This window comes from Mixophyes fleayi, chromosome 3 (genome assembly GCF_038048845.1).
Source record: "Mixophyes fleayi isolate aMixFle1 chromosome 3, aMixFle1.hap1, whole genome shotgun sequence".
NCBI classification, from domain to species: Eukaryota; Metazoa; Chordata; class Amphibia; order Anura; family Limnodynastidae; genus Mixophyes; species Mixophyes fleayi.
In genome coordinates this window covers 164,048,099-164,073,255 of record NC_134404.1, presented here as the reverse complement: position 1 = coordinate 164,073,255, position 25,157 = coordinate 164,048,099, and the positions used below count along the sequence as shown (strand labels likewise).

At 41.6% G+C, this 25,157-nt stretch overlaps 1 protein-coding gene across 2 annotated transcripts in view; it reads right to left on the bottom strand.

Moving 5' to 3' along the window:
• Nucleotides 1-25,157, bottom strand: part of DOP1A (DOP1 leucine zipper like protein A) — a 78,694-nt gene that overhangs the window by 40,722 nt on the left and 12,815 nt on the right. The window contains exons 3-12 of one of the 2 annotated variants that reach the window (XM_075202704.1): nucleotides 20,682-20,863; nucleotides 20,387-20,557; nucleotides 19,487-19,676; nucleotides 16,943-17,041; nucleotides 15,815-15,914; nucleotides 13,069-13,178; nucleotides 10,732-10,840; nucleotides 4,054-4,174; nucleotides 3,272-3,391; nucleotides 2,363-2,477 (exon numbers count right to left, since the gene is read on the bottom strand). In XM_075202704.1, the coding sequence (XP_075058805.1) occupies nucleotides 2,363-2,477; nucleotides 3,272-3,391; nucleotides 4,054-4,174; nucleotides 10,732-10,840; nucleotides 13,069-13,178; nucleotides 15,815-15,914; nucleotides 16,943-17,041; nucleotides 19,487-19,676; nucleotides 20,387-20,557; nucleotides 20,682-20,863 (1,317 nt within the window). The remainder of the gene's footprint in view (nucleotides 1-2,362; nucleotides 2,478-3,271; nucleotides 3,392-4,053; nucleotides 4,175-10,731; nucleotides 10,841-13,068; nucleotides 13,179-15,814; nucleotides 15,915-16,942; nucleotides 17,042-19,486; nucleotides 19,677-20,386; nucleotides 20,558-20,681; nucleotides 20,864-25,157) is intronic. The other variant, XM_075202705.1, reaches the window with a different exon arrangement.

Below are 25,157 nucleotides of genomic sequence, written 5' to 3'. Positions count from 1 at the left end.
CTCTTGCTGTTCTTTCTTGCTTGTTCTTACAGCTTTGTTGTCCTTTAGTTGTCTGCTGGAAAGTTGGGGTTCTGTTTTGAAAACGTGCAAACATTACAAGCCCTCAATGGTTAGACTCTTTAGAGAGCATCCTCATGAACATCACACAATACAGAGATCATGCCGCCCCAGGCAGACATTTTCTCAGTCAGCAGCGACCTTCCTGTTTTCCCTGGAAATTTCATCACCCACTTCCCAAGTTATTTCATAACCTACCCTCCCCCCAGACAATTCATCATTCACCTTAGCTCTCCCCACATACCTTCCACTTGCTCTTCCCCCCAGCCATTAGATCACTGTACCCATTATCACACTGCCCCTCAATACACTGTGCCCTTTATCACACCCTGTCCCTCCTTCAGCACACCTTGTTTTCCCTATTACACTGTCCCCCCTTTAGCACACGCTACCCCCCTATAGCACACAATGTCCCCGCCCCTCCTCAGCACACACAATGCCCCCCCCCTCCTCAGCACACACAATGCCCCCCCCTCCTCAGCACACACAATGCCACCCTTATTACACCATGCCCCTCCTTCAGCACACCCTGTCCCCCTATTACACACTGACCCACTTTAGCACACATTGTCCCCGCCCCTTCAGCACACAATCTCCCTATTACACACTGATCCACTTTAGCACACATTGTCCCCGCCCCTTCAGCACACAATGTCCCTTTTATTACACACTGCCCCCGTTCAGCACACACTGTCTCACCCCCCAACCCACTCAGCGCACAGTCCCCCCCCCACTCAGCGCACACTGTCTCCCCCCCCCCACTCAGCGCACACTGTCTCCCCCCCCCCCACTCAGCGCACACTGTCTCCCCCCCCCACTCAGCGCACACTGTCTCCCCCCTCCACTCAGCGCACACTGTCTCCCCCCCACCCCACACACTGCCCCCCCAACCCACTCAGCACACACTGCCCCCCCCAACCCACACTGTCGTCGTCCCCCAACCCACTCAGCGCACACTGTCTCCCCCCACCCACTCAGCGCACACTGTCTCCCCCCCCCCACTCAGCGCACACTGTCTCCCCCCTCCACTCAGCGCACACTGTCTCCCCCCCACCCCACACACTGCCCCCCCCAACCCACTCAGCACACACTGCCCCCCCCAACCCACTCAGCACACACTGCCCCCCCCAACCCACTCAGCACACACTGCCCCCCCCCAACCCACACTGTCGTCGTCCCCCAACCCACTCAGCACACACTGTCCCCCCCCAACCCACTCAGCACACACTGTCCCCCCCCAACCCACTCAGCACACACTGCCCCCCCCCAACCCACACTGTCGTCGTCCCCCAACCCACTCAGCACACACTGTCCCCCCCCAACCCACTCAGCACACACTGTCTCCCCCCCCCCACTCAGCACACACTGTCTCCCCCCCCCCCACTCAGCACACACTGCCCCCTCCCACCCCCCTTAGCACACACTTCTCCTCATTACACTCTCCAAGTTCCAGAACACTATGTCCCTGCATAAACACAAGTCTTTACTAACCTGTCTTCTGTCTTCTTCTCTTGTCAGCAGGTCCTCTTCTGTCAGTTCCTGTCACTTCAGCCCCTCACTGACACTGTCAGGAAGTGATGATGACATCACACCCGATAGTCAGTGAGGAGGGGGGAGGGAGCAGAGGTGAGGATAGGGGAAGCGGTGGGGCAGCAGCATGGAAGAGGAGGGGGAAAGGGCTGCAACGTGGAGACAGCACAAGATTAAAAAAGCAAAAAAAAAAAAGTTAAAAAAATCTTAAATGCTGCCATCGCTGCGCCCCCCAGGTCCTAGCGCTCCAGGCTGCAGCATACTTAATATGCAATTCACAATTACATATTAAGCATGCTGTCCCTCTCCCGCCAGTACTTCCCATGAATGTACGGCACTGATACGGAACACGGTGTGACAGTAGTCGCAATTAGCTCACCCTCTTTAATAGACTGCAGCTTTTTCTCATCTAGAAGCAGCTCATGTTTTGAAAACACATATATAGTTGATATTGTGTTTTTACTATTTCTCCAATAGTTTCCTTTAAGATGATATTTGTCACTCTAGGGCTTAAATTCATCAAGCTGCGGGTTTGAAATAGTGGAGATGTTGCCTATAGCAACCAGAATCTAGCTGTCATTTTGTAGAATGTACTAAATGAATAACTAGAATTTGATTGGTTGCTATAGGCAACATCTCCACTTTTTCAAACCCGCAGCTTGATGAATTTACCTCTAGGTATCAATTTTAACAGAGGTTATATCAGTATTTCAACCTTTGATGAAAATGCTGAAATGCTTGTAAGTGGGAACTTCTACAATCCACAAAATCTTACCAAAGACACTATGTCCAGCAAGAAATCCACTAGCAAGCAGAAATTGATAAGTGGTAATTCTTTAGGATTACTGCTGTTATTAGATGAAGACTCAAGCCTTGCGTGTAGTGTCCTCCTAGAAAAAATGTGATCACAATAAAAAACAGGGTAACCAATTCCTAGGCATATCTTGACAGTGCAATAACGGTTCCAAAACAAGCAAGCGCTAATGTTTAAAGAACAAGTCAACACACCGCTGGACATTATTTATCAGAAACCGCTTTAATCAGCAACTCTCTGCAATGTAATTATATACAGTTCTGACTGGAAACAGGCTGTATTAAACATATAGCGATGAAAGCATATTGAAACCAGACTAGTGACTGGCATAGATGATAAGGAATATGAAGACATAAAACCATTGTTTGAGGGGTAAACCAGTTATTGCAGAAAGTTAGAGCAGAAGTAACAGAAACAAGAAATGTGTTGGCCAGTGCTGTAAGCTTATCATATTGAGAGCCTTAATTACAGAGAAAACAGTAGGGTCACCAGTGGGACATCCCTGTTAAGGCGATTTAATGCTTCGTTAAATTTATTGACAAATATCCGATTTCAGTACAGAAACATTTGATAATACTTTAATCTGGAGGTGAATTAAACTGATCCATAAACCATGTATATGGCGTATAAAAATAGATGACATTTAAAGTGGAAAAAAAACAAAAAACTAATTGCAAACATCAGTTGTATGCAGTCTGTACCACAGCTGAATCAAAGGACATTTGTCACTGCTGCGTTAGCAAACAATTACTTGCCCAAAGGACCAAAAGTACTTGTGCTGTAATAAATCATTTGTGCAACTTGAGAAGTATTAAATAAAAAGCCAAACAAATTGGCAGGTTTTTAGCAAACAGAAAATCTTTTTCTTACCGGCAGCATTCTTCAAACCAGCGTGCAATGTAATCCCACATGTAGTAAGGCTCAAAGGAGTTAAACAAAAGGTTGGCTGTTTTAATGAGCTCTGCGGTCCTTTTGTTTTCCCGCAATTTACTGTACAGAAACAAACAAGCAAACAAGAGGCATTGATATTATTGTGTGCTACAAATGAAATGCACATTATGGGGCTGATTTAAAGACAGGTGAAGTTTTGACCAAGTGCAGAATTTACAGTCAAGCAAACCATGTTGTGCTGCAATGGTGCAAATGCAGACTTTGTAGCATGCAGGGTAAATACAGCATGCTGCACACACATTTACTGTCCAGGTCTATTGTGATTTTTTTCTCCTGCAGCACAAAATGGTTTTCCCACATAGGAATGTTGCACTTAGTAGCTGGAATTGCTAGTAACTGTAAATAAGCCCTAATGGTTGAAACAAAAGGACACACAAAAAGGACACAAAGAATAAGACATTGCATTAGAAATGATAAAATATACGAGCAGGCAGATAACAATCGTAAGGCCCTTCTTCCCGCAGAAATGTTTCTCTGTATTTCCCTCTAGGTAGCAGGGAAAATTTTTGTGAAATCAGAAGAGGAAGACATCCGATGGAGCCATTCACGGGATAGATGTTTCGATAATTTTAGATACATTGTTGGGCCTAACAATGGAATAGGTCTAAAAGCATATTAAGTGCCCTCCATTATTTCACACTGGTTTGTGGAATGTTAGTAATGTTTTATCAGATGAATAAACTCTGCCCAGTATAACTTACCTACTCAGCTGTGCAGGGTCCTTACTGAAGTGGGTTTGTGTCTGAAGATCCAACTCTGCTTTGCACTGTGTATATAATGTCCTGAACACTTCGATTAACACATCTTCAAGAATTGCAGGACCTGGTACAAACACAATTACACACATGTAGACTAGTAATACACATCATGTACTAAGCTTCAGGAACATTACATGGGAGGACTATGAAGAAAATCAGTGTCACACAGATCTATTTTCTCCCACATTTAATTTGGGACACCGGGGACATTGTGGTACAGCGCAGGTGAGATAGGTGTGTGGCACTTTAAGAAGCTGTTAGCTGCTGCAGTGGGGGACAAACAATTTACCTATCAGTCCCTAGGTACCATGACAAAATATTGCAAGATATGGTCAAGATGGGCGAAATCGAGGTATGCGATTAGTTCTCTGGCGGCAGTCTTTGATCCAATATAAAATTTAATTAAAGCTCTGGCTGCTACGGTGTAGTGCTCCATTTAATACTAGTATAAGCATGTGAGATACTACTAACCAATTCTCCTTACAGATGTACCCTCCTGACAATGTTTAATATTAATATTAATTTGTTCTCTATATAGGAAGTTTGGTGCCACATACAACATATTATACTACATGTTACAATATATCTCTTAGCATACTCATACAAATTGATACCAAATAGAATCAATTGCCTGCCATAGAAATATATCTATGGAAGTTGTTATATTTACAGATGTTGAAATGGTTTCTCTTCTCAATGTGGATTTTAACTTCATGCGGAACTATGTAATTTATCTTTGTATTTTTATTTATTTTGGTTTTTTATATATTAAAATACCCAATAAAAAATAAGCTGTTAGCTAGTCCTAGCTCCTCCCCCTCTAAACCCCCCTTCTTGTTTAGGTTTCAGTTTAATAGGAAGTCTGGGCCTCTATACAGCCCCACTAGTTAAGTTTTTGGTTAGTCTTATTTAATTTGTATTCAATTTATAAGTCAGCTGCTGCATTTGGGGCAAGACATATGGGGCAAGACATATGGGGCAAGACATATGATCTTTTGATGGCTAGTCACTAAAGTGTCTATTGCTTAGAGGATTACGGCTGTCAACCATCAGGCTTATAATGGCGCTGGACAGCCTGATCCTCATAATCTTCGGGTTCACTCCACGAGGTCAGTGAGTCCTTCCAGGGCGGAATGGCAAGGTCCCTTGACTAAGTAGCTGTGTCAGTCGGCCAACTGGTCCTCTGTTCACTGGTTTATTCAGTTTTACAGGTTTAATGTGTTTGCAACAAGGGATGCAAGTTGTGGGAGAAAGGTGCTTCCAATTGGATGTGGGGAAAAAAATAGGATTTTTATACTAACATAAAGTCAGGTTTTCCTAGTCTATTTGGAGACACCGGGTGTCTACTCTTGACGCTCTAGTTTCTCTTTTTTGACATGATGTCTTTTTTGGTTAAGAGAATGTTATTGCTTTCGACTTTCTCTGTTGTTTTACTCTCTATTGTCTACTTTGCTGTGGGGTTTGGTTAAACATAAACTGAAGCATAACTAGGAAGGGGGGTGTAGAGGGGGGAGGAGCTAGGGCTAGCAACTTCTCAAAGTGCCACACGCCTATCTCACCTGCACTTTACCCCAATGTCCCCGGTGTCCCCCAATAGGCTAGGAGAAACATCACCAATTGGATACGAGAAGGGTGCTGTGGTGACATCACCTACACCACCACCACCACACTGTGTATGGCCACAGCCTATTAATAATATGGTAAAGGTAGCTGATCAGGCAAGGGCTGAAGCAATCGGATAGGCAAAGTTAAACAGAAAAAGGAAGAAGACGAAGTCCACCAAGTAATTTCTCCCTTGTTCCAATCAATCTATGTATTATGTAGTTGGAGCCAGGGATGTACCAAGATTAATGGAACAGAAGGGCAACTGATGATATAATAGGACAAAGATTCAGTATGCTGGGACCCTACAGTCAGCTGCAAAAGAGGTGTTTGAAGGGAAATTTTACCCCCAGTTAATGAAGCACCATCTAGGCTACAGACAGTAAAGGGTGGATCAACCTTAATGGAAGCAATTCTCAGAGAGTTGGCAAATTATTATTATTATCGTAGATTTGTAAGGCGCTACAGGGCTTCGCAGTGCCGTACAGTAGGGAAGACAAGGACATACATAAAACAGCACATATATAAAAAAAGAACAGACAAGGCAGACAAAATGAATGGAGACATGAATACAAAGGGTATGGAGGACCCTGCTCATTAGAGAGCTTACGTTCTAAATGGAAGAGGTCACAGCTGAAACGAGTTCTGAGGGTGCATTAGTGTGAATAGTGTTAACGAGAATAAGGTCACATCTAAAAAAGAGATGGGTTTTCAAAGAGCATCTAAACATTTGAAGGCTGTGGGAAAGTCTGATTGAGCGTAGTAGGGAATTCTATAAGTGGGGAGCAGCACGGGAGAAGTCTTGTAGGCGGGAGTGAGAGGTTTTTATCAGAGACAAGACAAGGCGCAGGTCAGAAGTAGATTGAAGAGGGCGCGAGGGAGAGTATTTTGATATGAGATTTGAGATGTATGCAGGGGTGTTGTTGTTGATGGCTTTGTAGGTAAGGGTGAGTAATTTGAATATGATTCTAGAGGACTCAAGGAGTCAGTGTAGGGATTTGCAAATTGGTGTAGCAGATGTGCAGAGGTGAGAGAGGAAGATCAGTCTTGAAGCAGCATTTAGAATGGATTGAAGTGTGGATATATGGGTGTCAAGAATGCCAGATAGCAGGAGGTTGAAATAGTCAAAGTGGGAGATGATGAGAGAACGGATAAGAGTTTTGGTAGCATGTTGAGTAAGAAAAGGGCATATTTTGGCTATGTTTTTAAGGTAGAGTCGACAGAAATGGGAGAGAGTCTGGATGTGAGGAATAAAGAAGAGGGTAGAGTCAAGTGTGACACCAAGGCAGCGGGCTTGGGAGACTGAGGAAATTGTGGTGTTATTGACAGTGAGGGAGATGTGAGGGCAGGTGGTGACTCTGGCAGGAAGGAAGATAATAAGTTCTGATTTGGACATGTTGAGCTTTAGGTAGCGGTGGGACATCCATGTGGAGATGGCAGAAAGACAGTTGGTTGCACGAGATAGTACAGAAGGAGAGAGGTCATAGTAGGTGGTATTTGAGGCGGAATGAGCGAATTAGTGCCCCAAGAGAAGAGGTGTACAATGAAAAAAATAAAAGAGCCAAGAACAAAGCTTTGTGGGGCCCCAACAGATAGTGGGAGTGGAAGGGAGGATGTGCCAGAGGTAGAAACACTAAAGGAGTTGTTAGATAGGTAGGAAGTGAACCAGGAAAGGACTGTGTAACGAAGGCCAATGGAGTGAAGGGTGTGTAGGAGAAGAGGGTAATCAACAGTATCAAAAGCAGCAGAGATGAGTATGGAGAAATTACCATTAGATTTTGCTGTAAGCAGATCATTGGTTAGTTTTGCGAGCAGTTTCAGTGGAATGTTGGGGGCAGAAGCCTGATTGCAGAGAGCTGAGAATGTAATGAGAGGAGAGAAAGTGAGACAGACGTTTGTACACTAATCGCTCAAGTAGTTTGGAGGCAAAGGGGAGGAGAGAAATAGGGCGGTAGTTGGAGAGGGAGGCTGGATCGAGAGATGGTTTCTTTGAATAGGTGAGATGAGCGCATGTTTAAAGGATGATGGAAATGTACCAGTGAAAAGAAACAGGTTGAAGAGGTGAGTTAAAGGGGGCATTCAGTAGAGGAGAGGGAGCGAAGAAGGGTCGAGTGGACAGGTTGTAGGGTGAGATGATAAGATGAGTGCACAGACTTTGTCTTAAGTTACTGGAGAGAATGAATTAAGGGTGGATTGGGGAGTGTAGGTAAAGGTGGCTAGAGTGAGTGGAGTGGATGGAATTTGGCATGAGGAAATATCTTGTCGAATGGTATCAATTTTGTCTTTGAAATAGGTGGCAAAAGCATGGGCAGAGAGGAAGGAAGGAGGAGGAGGTGCAGGTGGGCAGAGAAGCGAGTTGAAGGTGTCAAAGAGGCGACGTGGGTTAGAAGACTGGGTGGATATTAGAGATTTGAAGAATGTTTGCTTGGCGATTGAAAGGGCAGTACTGTAAGATGAAAGGATGAATTTATAGTGGAGAATATTGGGATAGGAACGACATTTTCTCCAGTGGCGCTCTGCAGTGCGGGAGCACTTTTGCAGGTAGTGGGTCTGTTTGTTGTGCCATGGCTGGGGTCTGGAGTGTCGAAGACTATATGCAGTAGCTGGAGCTGCATTGACTAGGACTGAAGTGAGCATTTTGTTATAGAAAGAGGAAGCCTGATTAGGACAGGACAATGCAGTCATTGGAGAAAATAGTTATTTTTAGTGAAAATGAGAACTGGATTGGTATAAGAGTACTTCGGTTTCATTGTGTACGTGTGTATTTGGGTGAAGGGGGAAGGGCATGAGGTGAGGTAAGGTGAGGCTGAAGGAAAGAAGGTTGTGGTCGGAGAGTAGGAAGAATAAATTTGAGAAATTAGAGATGGAGCAGTAGCAAGAGAAAACAAGGTCAAGGGAGTGCCCATCACAGTGGGTGGGAGATGAGGTCTATTGGGAGAGATCAAAGGAGGAAGTATGTGAAAGAAGTTTAATGGCAGAAGACAGTGGGATTATCAATGGGAATGTTGAAATCACCTAGTATGAGTGTAGGCAGGCCAGAGGATAGGAAATATGTGAGCCAGACCGCAAAGTTGTCAAGGAATTGGAAAACTGGACCTGGGGGGCGATAAACGAGAGGAAAACGAAGGTGGAGAGGATAAAATAGACAGATAGTGTGGACTTCAAAGGAAGAGAATGAGAGGGAGGGTTCAGAGGGCATGACTTGGAAGGTGCAGCTTGGAGAGAATAGAATGCCTACTCCACCATCTTGTCTGTTTCTGGGTCTGGGAGTATGGCTGAGGGAGAGCCCACCATAGGAGAGAGCTGCAGGGGATGTAGTGTCAGAGGAGGTGAGCCAGGTTTCTGTAATCGCAAGGAGGTTGAGGGATATATAAATTAATAGATCATGGATGGATGCAAGTTTGTTACAAACAGATCTGGCTTTCCATAGTGCACAGAAGAAGGGGAGAGAGGGTAGTGAATATAAGTGGATAAGGTTGGCGGGATTGGAAGTAGGGGATGGATGGAAAGGTTTGGAGTGCAGTGAGGAGCGTGTGCAGATAATGGGGATTATGCGGGGCCCAGGGTAAGATGAGATATCACCGGCAGCCAAGAGAAGGAGCAGGGTAAGATAGAAAACTTGTGAGGATGATTTGTGGGTGTGAGGCTTATTTATATTTATGTAGGCTGGTGAGTGTGGTGGGTGCAGGACACAAAACAGCTCATGTGTACAGACTAGCGAGGAGGGAAGTAGTGAAGGTGAAATCATAATAGGGGAGGGAGGAAAAGGATGCAGGAGAAAGAAAAGGAGTTTGGAGAGAAGTATGGTGACAGTAAATAGGAGAGACTGTAAATTGAGACGATGCATGATGATGACAAAATTGACATCCAGAAAGTTCCCAGCAGCACCACTGGCGAGGAAGGCAGAGATGGAACCAGTAAGTGTTCTCCTAGAAATCGAAGCTGGAACCAGGAGGGCATTTTTGGAAGATATGAACAGCAGACCTCTTGCTCGTTCTCTAGGCTTGTGAATTTCACGGGCTATTAGGACAGCAACAGAGAAGGTGGTCCTTGTTGCCACAGTATAAAGAGAGACCCAAGGTCTCCTTGTTCTTTCCTCCGGAGTGAGACGATAAGCCCCAGCTGCATAAGATGAAAGGAGGCACAAAAAAAAACAGAACCTTGGCCCATTAGACTGGATTGAGTTGACCGGGAGGAGAGAGCGCTTTACTCCAGTACCCTGAGAGATCCAAAAAGAACTGCACCTTCGCAAAGAAGAGCTTACTAAGATTTCTTGAACTCAGTGTATGCGTTCCAAAGCTACACCCAAAGTGCTTGTCTGGTGACTACAGCCAAGGAAGAGATCCTAGAGCTGGTAGAGGTTGCATCCAGAGCAGCATCAGCAAGGTATTCAGATGCTTCTCTATGCTCTGACAAGAGCAGCAATTCTGACTTTGGCTGGATTAAGAGATTACTCATCTGGGTTAGCTAATGCCTCTACCAGAAGCTCAGGTAAGTGAGAAGACAAAAAAAAGTGATAACACTTTTCTTCTTCTTTCTTTTAAATAAAGTCACCTCAGCAGCCTGAGAATCATCCAAACCCAGCATGTCTAAAGCATAACGGACTGACATAACCAGTTCGTCAATGCCCTGACGTTCAAAGGATTCGCCCTTGACTGAGAGTCTTCTGGGTCTGAATCAGCCAAAAGCTCCCCCTCTCCCTGCAAAGAGAATTCTGAATCTGAATTCTCACCAAAGAGAACCTGAGAAAACTGCTGACGTTTATGAATTGCAGTTGGCTTCTCATGTGAGGACACTGGCTACTTGGTCGGAGCGAGAACAAGAGAGTGATGTCTAACAGTCATCTGATCAAAATCAACTGTATTATTATGCAGCATGTTTATAAATACATTCAGAAGATGATCTCGCTGCTCAAAAGATTTATAGTAGGGTAACCCTGTCTTTAGCATTTATTGGTGATATCAAAATTGAAGCTTTAACAGTTAGGTCACCATATGCAATTCAGAAAAGTAGAAATACCAAGCTCAGGTTTGTCCAGTAGACTTATGAGGATACGAAATGGCTTTAGGTCTTGCATTAATGAATTTTCACTGCTTAGTTCTTTTCCCTGTAAAATTCCCACCATAGCCTGAAACGACAAAAAAAATAAATAAAAAAAAAATATATTTTTATTATTTTGCTGACGAACATGTCAAATTAGACATCGAAACAATCTAGAGGAGGTTTCTAAAACTATGAATTAGCTTGTAAATCACACAATTTTTCAACTTGCATTTGTCATGTAATAGAATTCTTTTTCCATAAGAAATTGATAGAACATAGAATGTCTTATTATATTAAAGTGCATGACGTCACCCCAAGAAGGCATGCCCATCTATTCAATTATTTGCCTGAAGGATTAAAATTGCAAACACTAATAAATCTAAGTTTAAACAAGTAAGGCAGGTTTTTAAGAAACTTGTATTTCATTATATGGGCAAGTACAACTTTGGTCATGTCATATACATATAATAGAGGTTAAGGTCACAAATATATCTTGCCCATTTTATAATTGTAATAATTACTACTGTAATTGTTATTTTATTAATTAGGGCCACAATTGGTTACAGTATTTTTTGGCAATCCAGCACAGAACAGAATTCCACACCTGATACATTATTATTATAGGTCATATGTGGACCTCTAGCGCTTCACCTACTATTTAGAGATGAGAACAGTCTGAAAATAGCATTAAATTCAGTCTAGTAAAATGTAAAGACTGACACGGAGTATGTGTCACCTGTTATGAATTGATTGCTGGCTGTGACAAATGAGAAGCAGGTGACATGGGACAATAAGTGCCGTTGGGCCAATGCTGCCAGAGGCAAAGCAAGAGGCTTGTGAGAAGCAGCAGACAGCAGCAGCACGAAGGGTTTACTGAGCAGTATATATTACTCTATGCATTACTTCCACAGCTGACATATATCTCATTGATGGGTATTATAACTATTGCTGGCATATTTTTTTTTGAGGATTTTTAAGCCACCAACATTAGTATTTCCCAATACATCAGCAGTAATAGGGACCAGTAACATGCCAGTAGGAAAAGTAATGCCCATTAATAAACCATCAGTATTATGCACAATCATTTTTCTATATTACTATTACTGGCAACTTATTAATGGGCATTTCTGTTATTACCTGCATGCTGCTCCTGATATAATGTATTGCTGGGCACTACTAATGCTGGTGGCTTAGTAATGTATAGTATTATGCCAGCAGTAACTATAATGTTACTTGTAAGATATTATTTGTCATTGCCGGTATTGCTAGCTTGTGTCTGGATATTACTAGCACTGCTGACCTATTAATGAACATTACTATTGCTGATGGCTTATTACTGCTACAGTTGGCATATTACTGGGTGTTCCTACTAAAGTTGGCATATTATTTAGAATTACAACTGTAGGTGGCATAGTATCGGTCCTTACACTGTATGTTAAGCAATAAAGGTAAGTTGCCATTGCAGCTATTGATGGTTTATTAATAGATTTTACTGCTTTATACTACTAAGCAGTACAAGCATTAATGCTGTATGTACTACTAGACATTACTTCTACTGCTGTATACTACTAAGCAGTACAAGCATTAATGCTGTATGTACTACTAGACATTACTTCTACTGCTGTATACTACTAAGCAGTACAAGCATTAATGCTGTATGTACGACTAGACATTACTTCTACTGCTTTATACTACTAAGCACTACAAGCATTAATGCTGTATGTACTACTAGACATTACTTTTACTGCTGACATATTACTGGCATCACAGCTATTTCTGGTATAGAATCAGAAGTCTGGTTTTTCACATGTGCCTATTAATCCTCAGTATTGTAACACATTATTAATAAAATGTGTTTATTAGTCAAAATAAACAATTTTTCCCCTAATTTTAACACAAATGGCCTTAAGTTAGAAATTTACATTTTGCCAAATTGCATAATGTACATTTGTTAAGTTTCTGAAAAAGGTTAAGGATATATGCAAAGGTATTCTGAAATAAGTGGAATGACTAAACAGTGGTCAGTCAAACACATCTCTTAAAGGGTTCTAAGACTATTCTAAGGAGAGGGAGATTGATAATAAACATAACATCAATGGGGTCCTAAGTCCTCCTTACTGTTAAATTAATGGGGAGGACGTGAGAAGCAACGCTATGTCACGTTCTGTTACCTCTAAGCATAGTTCAAATCAGAGAGGAGGTTTTTATGGGGTTTTTTTTTTACATAAATACATACATGCACAATGTATATTTGTAGAAAACCTTGGCTTCACATTAAAAATTATTATTTATAGCATGTTAAGTGATACGCACCTGTACTAACAGTTCCTTAGAGAAAGAATTGAAATAGTAAGAGGCATGTTCCTCTGGATTGCTTTGTCTCGCACTCCTTGGTCCTATAATGGCCCCATTGTTGTCAAATCCTTAGAAGAAACGCACACAGTATGTAAATTCACATCAACATCTATCAACTAAGATGGCAAAAACAGAAGGCACACAAACACTGGTAACTCACCAAATTTGTAGTCCCAATAATGACCGCAAAAAAAAGATCACAACACAATTTAACAACAGAACTGCTTACTAAGCTTCACATGCAAGAAAATCTATCTACTGCTTGTCACATAAATTTACAGCTCTGACATATTCAGAGCTAATTCTGATGCCAGAAAAAAAAAGGGGGAATAAATATGCATCCATCTATAGTGAAATAGATAAAACATTTTTTAATTAAACTGGTGCAGTGAAAAATAATGATATGTCCCACATGATTGAAGAATGAGCATGAGAATTGCAGCCCACTTTCCTGGTCCTGGTTGCATGAATCTAGAAATGGCCCTAAACACAACCTAATGTGATGTAATGCTGGTTACAGGAAAATGAGGCTATGTAAGGTCTGTTATTGTGCGGTTATTCCAGCGCTCCTGTTATTAGATGGTCTGTGTCAAGTGAGCAGGAATCAATTTGGCAATGTGCAGTCACCAGTGATGCTGTAGGGGACTGCAGTGGTGTCTAAAGTCTCCTCACACCAGACGAGGGTCAGAGGTGGGGGTGAGGGACTTCTGCAGTGGTAGCTGGCTGAAGAAGGGAGTTACAAAAAGAAAAAAAAGAAAAAAAACAAAACAAATCTGAGGCTCTCAATTTATGTAAAAATAAAAACAGAATTTATTTAAATAAGGGAAACAATCCCTGTGCCCACCGACTGTGCAGGGCCCTGGAAAAGAAACCGGACAGGAGCAGGGGAATGAGGAGGTTATGGGGAGGAGGTCAGTTATTTTATTTTCAGTGCCCTGCCTCCTAGGAGTGGCACATAACCAAATGTCAGTATCCTAATAAAAGTAAAACAGAGTGCACTGAAGTTATTATATCTCAAACTCTCTTCCATTCTGCCTCCCACAGTTTTTATTTTAATATCTTATTTTTTACAGTTTAGTGGCCAGATCGGTGTACTCCAGGATAGACATAGAAAATTAATATTTAGACCATGTAAACATATGGGGATTCTTGCAGAGGTGGAATTGTGTCTATAATCCTCTCTAAGCAGCTCAGCGATAGCCTTGTATATAATAAGCAGAGAGAGGGAGAGAAGGCATAGAGATATAGGAACGCTAAGAGAAGGTGTACTGTATGTATATAAAGTATGAAAAGACAAGTGTGTAAAAGTGCAACATAATTACACACTCACATCCACAATTGGATTACCGAACGAACACTAATTTCAATCCCAAAAGAAAACGTATCAAAGAAAGAATAAATTCATGGTATACTGAAATAAGTGTTAAAAAGAAAAAAATCAGAGATCAAATTTGTGATACCCAAAACTTTTCCTCAGTGTAGACTAACAGCAAAACTTAAAACTGTCACTTGTGTGTTAGATAAGCAAAGCAGATGGAGTAAGTTTGTCATTACAATACGCAAAGCCAAACGCACAAATAAAACGCACTGAATGTGAGTGAAGAAGCCAATACAGTAGCAGTAAATTTCTCCATGCCATCATGGGGTAAATGTATCAAGCTGAGAGTTTTCCGGGGCGCTTGAAAAGTGGAGATGTTGCCTATAGCAACCAATCAGATTCTAGCTATCATTTTGTAAATGTACTAAATAAATGATAGCTAGAATCTGATTGGTTTTTCAAACCCGCCGAAAAACTCTCAGCTTGATACAATTACCCCCATGAGTTGTCATCCAGTTAGTTCTCAAATAAACTTGTTACAACCCATACCAACAAATCAGATGTGAACTTCCCTAAAGCTGGGTACACACTACAGAAATTTCGACCAACTTTTTATGCCGAGCGATTTTACATGCGATCGATGTTCCGATCGCTCGGTCCATGGACTGCATACATACTAGCCTTGTTCAGGACGAGAAAGGGAAGAGCGGACGTCCCGTTAGCGACTTTTTACAGCCATGTTGTCGTGAGCAATGACTGTAATTTCATACTCACTGTTGTGGATCGTTCGGCAGCTTATGCACACTACACAACGGAAACGAGATTGGAACGAAAATATTAAATGGTACGACCAACCAAATGAGGCGACAATCGAACATTTGGGCAGACTTTCGACCATTGTGTCACTGCACACACTGACCCGACTTTTGAACAAGCGGTCGTATGTCGGCTGATTTAGCCGATTATTGGTTAAAAACTGTGTACTGTGTACCCAGCTTTAGTCTGATTATATTAGACTGCTAAAAACGGATACCTGATTAGTTGGTATGGGTTGCAGTACATCAGTACTCCTATCAACTGTATCATATAAATATTCACCTAATCACTTTGCATAAATCCACCTCTTACTGCTGAATTAAGAAGCTTAATTGTTAGAATAATCCTTTAAATCAGTGATCCTATTTAATGAACTATGACAGCTATGTTACATTTGGTGGAGTAACTAAAAAGAAAAAGACTCATTAAAAGTAAATTGTTCAATTAAAGCAATCATTATTGGGTAACGCAAAATATACGGTCACGGTAACAACATATCTTATCAATGTTAGTCCAAGTCTTGAGTAATAAATAAAGCATAGTTCAGCAGAAATACGGTAGCAGACTTACCTAGGAGCCATGCATAAAGCCTCCTGTTTAGTGACATATCTCTACGTAAGACCACACGTAGTGCAGCTGACAGAATGTGGATCATGTCAGGACGAGTCGCCTAGGTAAAGCAATGGGGGGAAAAGCAGTTACTAGTGGGATCTCTAAGATGTATATATTTATAGTAATGTCATGAATATCAACATAATCACAGCACACTAGGGTAATGTTAAACAAGAAAATAAACGTAAAGCTGCACCACCGCCACCTAAAGTGTTTCTTTCACCACTTAAAATGGCTGCACAAGGCAGGTGTGAGCAGGAGGACCAATCAGAAGCCGTAATATCCTCTGTAGCGCTGCGCAGTCCCGGCTATCAGCGAGAGTTGTGAGACAAAGATAGGTTCTGGGAAAACTGACTGTATTGAGCTGTCTCTGTGGCCCCAAACAGGACAAGGGATAATAGCTCCAGGTGGTAATGGAGCTTTATTCTGAGGGCATAATCTGGGCACAAGTGAATTGCAGCATTGGTTTACTTAATGTTACTTTCTTTCTTCCTTTTTTGAACAAAAACATTAATTATGACATTAGCTCATGACTTAACATCTACAGGAAGGCAGAACCGCCTATCTTGTATGCAGAATTATTTAACTAGAATGCTGCAGACAATAACCAGACAGCATAAAATAAATTGCTGCTGTTCGGTTATAATGTCACCATCGATCATTTCTTCCTACAATCTCTGTGAGATTAGAGGATGGAAATATAAACTACAGTGTGAGAAAAGGAGAAATTTTTTATTTTACTTTCTTTTAGGTATGATGCTCAAAGTTGCCGGAAAAAAGCTCATCCATATTTTTTTTTAGAAAATAAGTACACTTAAATTGGCATAACTGTTTTGAGCTACTGTAAAAAGGAGGATGGTCTACAGATTAGAGGATAAAATTGATCCTTAGTGGCAAGTAGCTAGAGGATCATTAAATATATCAGTGAAATATTGGATCCAGGAGATTGGTATCCTTAAAAGTGGAGGCAGTGGATTTGAGGGATGCAGAAACACATGGTAATGCAGAAATGTGTAGTATAGTTTACATTTATAACAAAAAAAAAAAAAAAAGATATTCAGATAAAATTGACCCGAGATCCAATACCTGACTCATGTGGAAGGGGAAGCAAAACAGGATAAGATCTAATGTACTCCTCTGCACCAGCACACTGGAGTCTTGCACGGATGTGCTCACGGCCTCCACCTGAAGTGCAAGGGTGATTACATACATGTTTACATAGTTCAACACATTACACAGAAAATATGCCTAAACTGGAAGGAAAAAACCCAAAACAAAGAAGCTGAGGCATTTCATTTTTTTTTTAAAATGAATGAAAAAAGTGTATGGTAGAATGCTTATATCCTCGCTAGTATGCTTATGTGCTAGTGAAAAGCTAACTTTATACAAAGGAGTTTCCACAGTAGTGTGTCAACAAGTGTTTTTCTTTTCTTCCCCAGGCTCCATCAAAAACAGCTACAAACACATCCCACAGGCCATATGCAGCAGTATAATAGTGCTGATGAAGCACAAAAAGCTGAACAAGTAAATCAGTTAGGCTTGCTGTCACTTGTCATGCCTTTGTAAATGAATCCAGGACGTCTGGACTGCTATAGAGCGATGAAAGATAGTAACAATCTCTAATCACATCGATACTGATATATTAATTCATGTTAAAGTGAAAATGATCTGTAGTGAGCAGTAGTAAATAGTACCCGCCTGACTTTCCCCAATCTCTGTACTAGGCTACAATGTTTCTTAGATATCCAAGATGTTACTGTAACATGTCATTCTTATTGTCAGTTAAAGGCCAATATATGCCTGGAGAAAATGCTTTCCAATGACTGTAGATATTTTACTACAGCATTTATAATTTCGTATGTCAAGAAATAAAAATTATAAAATGTTGTGTAAATTATAGATTTTGAACCCAGAAAACAAACGAAAAAACCCCACAAAACACTGTCAATTGCACATAATATATAATAGAGCAATACTTAAAAACTCATCTAGAAACAATGGAGATGGTCCAGTGAAAAGCAGAGGGGACTGGAAATCACCACCAGTATAATATATACATCACCAATTTTGTGATAATCATAAGTAGAATAAAAATAATAATAAATATATACATGCTTGTACACATGGATTTTGACAAATGAAAATTGTTAAAAGCAAAGAGAAAACTGTATTATGTCCTAGCCCAGTGGTTCCCAAACTTTTGCAGTTCACGGCACCCTTAGAGTCTCCAAATTTTTTCAAGGCATCCCTCCAAAATAATTACTGAGCAGTCCTGTTTTAGAAGTGGTTGGGTCAAAAAATTGTAATAAGTATTTAGGTCCTGACAAAAATACTTATTTAGTTGTATGCAAAAATGCCCCTCTGCATCCAGAGACACTGCCCTCAGGCGCTCTGCATCCAGAGACACTGCCCCCTCTGCATCCAGGCACTCTGCCCCCTCTGTCACGCTGTCCCCTCCTCTGCCCTCTGTCATGCTGTCCCCCCTCCTGTGCCCTCTCTCACGCTGCCCCCTCTGCCCTCTGCCACGCTGTCCCCCTCCTCTACCCCCAGGCACGCTGCCCGGGGTGCAGCCCCCTGTCACGCTGCCCCCCTCTGCTGCCCGCTGTCCCCCTCCGCTGTCTCACTGTCCCCCTCTGCTGCCCACTGTCCCCCTCTGCTGCCACACTGTCCCCCTCCGCTGCCACACTGTCCCCCTCTGCTGCCACCTGTCCCCCTCCGCTGTCACACTCTCCCCCTCTGCTGCCTGCTGTCCCCCCCCGCTGCCACCTGTCCCCCTCCGCTGCCACCTGTCCCCCTCCGCTGCCACCTGTCTCCCTCCGCTGCCACACTGTTCCCCTCCGGTGCCACACTGTTCCCTACCGGTGCCACACTGTCCCCCTCCGCTGCCACCATCCTTTTTTACTCTGCCCCACGCCAGACATAAAAAAAAGAGAAGACAGAAACTTACCAATCAGCGCGGCGCCGGGACCCAGCAGCCTCCTCTCTCCCGCGCTGTCACTGAATAAAGACGTCAGTGACAGCTGCTGCAGGAGAGAGGAGGCTGCTGGGTCCCGGCGCCGCGCTGATTGGTAAGTTTCTGTCTTCTCTTTTTTTTTATGTCTGGCTCGCGGCACCCCAGTGACATCGCCGCGGCACCCCTGGGAGCCGCGGCGCACACTTTGGGAACCGCCGTCCTAGCCTTTAACAGACAATTAAAATCATGCTCTCAAAGATTCTCTGCCCCATAATGCACCCTGTACTTAATAAGCACTGCTATAGAACCTCATTAGAATTATAAATTATAACGCTTGTGACAGCTGCAGGCCCCATTCACGTTAACACACAGTGAAACAAAAGCTTGTCAGAAAGTAGGTGTACAAGTCCATTGAATGCATTACATTTTGATTTATTACTGTTAAAATGCATTTACCAAGATATAAGAACATATATTTAAATATTAATGGAAAAATAGTATATTTAGCAAACTAAACTGATAATTAAATGACAACAGTTTCTAAATGAAAGTATATTTATTGTCAAATGATTATGTATTTTCAAAATATATTACCAATAAGCAGAAATGAAATGAGCACAGTAGATTGCTTTTCTAATTGTCAGAATTGTCAGTACCAGGTCAGCAGATCACATTACCATTAATTCAATGTCACTTCCAATGATGTAAAGCTGGTCTTCCATTGACAGCTTCCTGTTCAGATGTGACAGGACATACGTGATGCCAGGGAGGCGCACTGCAGGGCTGGTCAGCAGACTGCCCCATAGAGCACTATAGAAGGCAGATTGCTCCACTGCTGATGCCACCTTCTCCAGGAGGGTGTTCGTTCTGTAGAGCGGAAATCATTTTAAAATCAATTCAGTATCCACAAAAATGTGTACATGGTAAGAGAAAAGGCCACACAACTCAATTGACAGTTGCGATGTTAAAAATGTAAAGAGTCATAAGAAGAGACTTTAACTTTCACAGCTTGAAGCTCTTTTCACACAAAACACTATGCAAACACTATTATTAATAGAAGTAGTAATACAATTTAATCTAATTTATTTACAGTGCTGTTATAAAGGACTTGTAATATTTCAGTTGTATTTTTCAAAAAAGTTGTGTATTTCTTTATTGCTCTCCAATGAATTTACATATTATGTCTCACCCCCCACCATGAATCCACACCAGCTGTAAGTTTACCATCAGGCTACCAGTCACTGACACTGCTGATGAACGGTGTGCATCTTGTATCATGCAAACTCCTTTCTGAGACCCTTAACCAAAATGCTGCCCCTATTGCGAGAGGTCAGAGAGCGTTGGACGGACAGGAATAAATAAATATTTGCTAACTGCCCAGCAACTATTATTGACAAGAGCAATAGTCATCAGAGGGGCTCTAGGATAAGTAGAAGTCCCCAAAAGTGGATTTTTGAGAGGGCAAAGGAAGAAGGAGAGCTCAATAAACATTTTATTTTGCAGGTTTTTAAGACAGAGCCTCTTTAATGAGTTGTTAGTTCATCCATAATGATGATTACTATTATTAAGTCACTGACCTGTCGTAATATTCAGAGCCCTCTTCCAAGCCAGGAAGAATACCGGTGAGCAGTCCTTGAAGACCTGGTTTTAATGTCTTGCCCAAAGGTAGGTAGTACATCTCATACAGACTAAGTAATACTGGTTTCACGGACATTGCAGCATTTGTAAGAAGAGGAAAAAGGCCAGCACTATAAAACAGAAGAGAACTTACATTATAATATACTACAGTCTCACTTAGTTCAAACATTTTGATCTTTAAAATTCAGTTCTGAGTTTAGTATGTATTGCACTGAAACAGTAGAACTCGGTTACCTGTATAAAAAGAGGTCCTTGGCTAGGCGCTTTGGTCCAATTATTTTGAAAATGATTTCGTATGTTTCCAGAGCTTTCCTGTGAACACCCCCTGGCAATGCTGGGTGGAGACATTGTGCCAGACGTTTCCCTATAGTTAACTTTTTAGGGACAACTTGATATTTTGCATTATTTTGTAGCACCTGTCAACAGAACAAAACATATATCAAAACAGATTTCTTTAACTTCAAAGCACTTCACAGAACACACACCTCTTACACAGAAAATAATGTAAATACAAAATTTTGCAAAACACAATAAGAATTCATGTTATGATGATCGTGAAATATATATATATATATATATATATATATATATATATATATACACACACATTATATATATACACATATATATATACACATATATATACACATTATATATATATATACACACACATATATATATACACATTATATATATACACATGTATATATACACATTATATATATATATATGTGTGTATATATATATATATATATATATATATATATATATATATATATATATATATATATATATATATATATATATATATATAATTATCTCATATATGATGTATAAAAGGAGAGAATAAAGGGTTGGGTACCTTTCACAGACTACCACAACACTGAAAACATATATATCTCATTTGCCAATACAATCATCATCATCAACATTTATTTATATAGCGCCAGCAAATTCCGTAGCGCTTTACAATTGGGAACAAACATTAATAAAATAATACTGGGTAATACATACAGACAGAGCGGTAAGAGAACCCTGCTCGCAAGCTTACAATCTATAGGACATTGGGAGTTAGAAACACAAGGGCATGTGCTACATCATATTGCACAATGGACCAGCTAGAACGCAAAGGTAAAAGTATTGAGTGGGCTGTGTGTGTTGCAATGTTGGTCAAAGGGTTGTTGTCTTGCGTTACACAGTGTAGAGGATGTAATAGGGTAATCTAGGGAAATTAAGATGGTGGTTGAGGAATATCATAACCTTGTCTGAAGAGGTGGGTTTTCAGTGAACGCTTGAAGGTTTGAAGACTAGAGGAAAGTCTTATTGTGCGTGGGAGGGAATTCCACAAAGTGGGTGCAGCCCGGAAAAAATCCTGTAACCGAGAATGGGAGGATGTGATGAGAGTGGAAGAGAGACGCAGATCTTGTGCAGAACGGAGGTGTCGAGTAGGGAGATATTTCGAGACAAGTGAGGAAATGTATGTCAGTGCAATTTTGTTGATGGCCTTGTAGGTTAGTAGAAGAATTTTATATTGGATTCACTGAAATACAGGCAGCCAATGTAGAGACTGACAGAGTGGCTCAGCAGAGGAATAACGGTTTGTAAGGAAAATCAATCTAGCTGCTTCGTGCAAAATATATTGTAGGGGTTCAAGTCTGACTTTGGGAAGACCAGTAAGGAGGGAATTGCAATAGTCGATGCGGGAGATGATGAGTGCATGAGTTAATGTTTTTGCGGTGTCTTGTGTGAGATATGTGCGTATTCTGGAAATGTTCTTTAGGTGTATGTAGCATGATTTAGATATAGAGTTGATGTGGGGAATAAACGACAGTTGTGAATCAAGGATTACATCTAGGCAACGAGCTTGCGGGGTGGGATTTATGGTCATGTTATCAACAGAAATAGAAATGTCAGGCAGGAAGCTTCTGTTTTTGGGCGGAATTTGCTGTCGCTATATAAATAAATGTTGATGATGATGATGAAACTACAATACATTAGATGGTGGACTCAAACTTGGAAACATATTCATTCTGTGCCAATTACAATGTACAGCACATGTCCTAACTTGGTAAAAGGTGATGGACGCTGTAGGTTAATTAGGAGTGTATCATCTGCTGTTCAGTTACTGCTGACATTTTACAAGTAAAATTATTCTTGTGCCACATCTGCCATAACACCTGACTAAGCTTATTTTAATGATGTACAGAACAAGTCCACCGTGGGAGAGAAGATGATGGATAGAAATGATGACTTTGCATTGTCCCAAATAAAAGACAGGCAGTGTAAATTAAACTTGTACCTATGGGAGTCTGTATCTTTGTACAGGAAGTACATTTAAAAAGATTGCCAATAGCCAAGCCAGTGCTATTAGAAAATATATCTTACATGTGTGAATTAAATATATTGACACAACACTCATCCTCACTCAAATAACATTATTTATGGTTTCCACATTTGCAGAAGAATACAGCTAAATAAAGTTTAGGCTGTGTTGTGAACGTCTGGAATCATATTTCAGCTGTGCAGGTGGACAATTGCTCAATGGAAAACATTGAGCAGGAAGGCCAGGAAGCTTATAGGGGATGGAAATAGCTCCGTAACTGAAAATCCTCTAAACATTCAATTTCCACTGTAGTTAGCTCTCTTGATGCCACTGCCGCAGTTATTGCATATATAGAGGATTTTTTGGTCAAAGGAAAAGCAGGGAGGTATTCAGCCATGCCTCTGTGCTTCCACGTGGCTGCATATTTCAAGACACAAAGGAATGGGAATTTAGGTGACTGGAGGGGTACAGGAGATTTCTTATGGTCCAAAATATGATAACATTCTAACACAGATAGCTACAGCATATATCAGAGAATAAAATCACGGCAGAGGTCACGGCATTCACAAAATATGTTAGCTAAAATCTATGATCTTTAGTGGACACTTGAAGACAAAGGGCTTGATTCATTAGGACACATATCTGCCGCTTTTAAGCGTATTGTACTCAAAATCACTCTGTGCACGGTCAAAGCCGACAGATACAGGTGACAAAACAGCCCTTTTCCGTGCGTTAGAGCACAGGAAAGCATACTACAGCCTACGATAAAGGGGAATGATTGGGACAGGGAATGGACGTGTTGCCATATGACTGTACAGTGTGGCCATGCCAAACTGGAGCGCACGCAGCCACGGCCGTAGCAAGTGACCTTCCATTTCGCCCGCATCTCTTGCTCCAGCCCTGGGGCTAGTCTAAGTTAGCCGGCTACAGGACCTTTGAAATAGTATGGTTTGTTTTGGGTATGGTTACAAGCCTTATTGGATTGAAAGCTTTGAAGATTGGATCCTATACAGATGAAGAAATCTGATGGTATTTTAAGTGGTATGATGATGGTAAGTATTTGGGGTTTTATTATTTTCAATAAAGAGATGTGGTTATAATGAGGGAGTTGTGTTTTATTTCAGGGCTTTATTTTTGTTTTTATTAAACTAACATAGTGTGAATGAGGGTGTTGTGGTTTATGTTACATTTTAGTTTGTGGTACAACATGGCTCAGCAACACTGGGTGTCAGGGCATGGTGGCACTTGTGGTTCTCCAAGTGCCAGCGTACCTTGGCTGACATGGGTATGCTGGTGCTTGTAGTTCTACAAGCACCAGCATGCCCATACTGTTAACGGCAGGCCAGACTGTCTGGGACTTGTAGTTCCAAAAACTAAAATGGTGTTTTAACCTTTTTCACACATTTTGTTACCCTACACCCACCGCCCCAGTGGAGTAGGAACAGCCCTAGTGCTTTCAGCACAGGGCTGTTTTTTTCTAGAGCGGGGGGGGGGGGGGGGGCATGCACAATTATTTTGTGGACCCCATTAACTATGGATTCCAGGATAGTGCTGAACAGCCTGGGGTTGGTATGTCATTATGGCATGGGGACTCCTACCGCGTCTCCCCGTTATAGTGCCACCCACCCTGACTGAGAAGCCTAGTGCTGGCTGCGGTAAAATTGTAGGGTGGGGACCCCATGCATTTTTCTTCCAGATTTTGCCGCAACCAGCGCTAGCCTGGCAGCACTAGGGTTAATATTGTTTAGACGGTGAACCCCACACATTTTTTTTTTTAAATAATCTCATTTTTAACACAGTGAAGAGCCGGTCGGTCAGGCGGCTGTAAAGACACAAGATCCGCTGGCTCAGCAGGTGCTGACAGGTACATACCTGCAACACCTGTGTAGTAGGGGGGAGGGACAGAGCAGTCCTGTGCCCAAATTCAATAGGCCATAGATCTTGTGATCCATGGCTTGATGAATTCGGGCGCACGCAATGCGGAGATACGGGCAACATATTCTGAGCGCGGGTTGCACTCAGAGTATGTGCCCTAATGAATCAGGCCCAAAGAATGTAACCAATCTGTAAGTGAGAAGGAATATTTATTAAATAAAGATCAAAGATTAATGGTGGTCGGCAGAAAGCTATGACTGAGAAAGGGTAGGTTAAGCTTCATCAGCGAATATTCTCAAATGGCTGATACTATGAGATCAGCTATTATACAGAATTGACACATAGGTACTTCCATCAGTTTAAAAGACAGAGCGGACTTTTTTTTTTTTTTTAGAGATGGACAACTATTATTTATCCCTTGGTACATAATGAATTTAAACCACTCCTGAAGGTGACATAACTGTTGTCCTGCAACTTTCAAAAAAAATTTGCGTGCAGGTTTTGACCAGCCG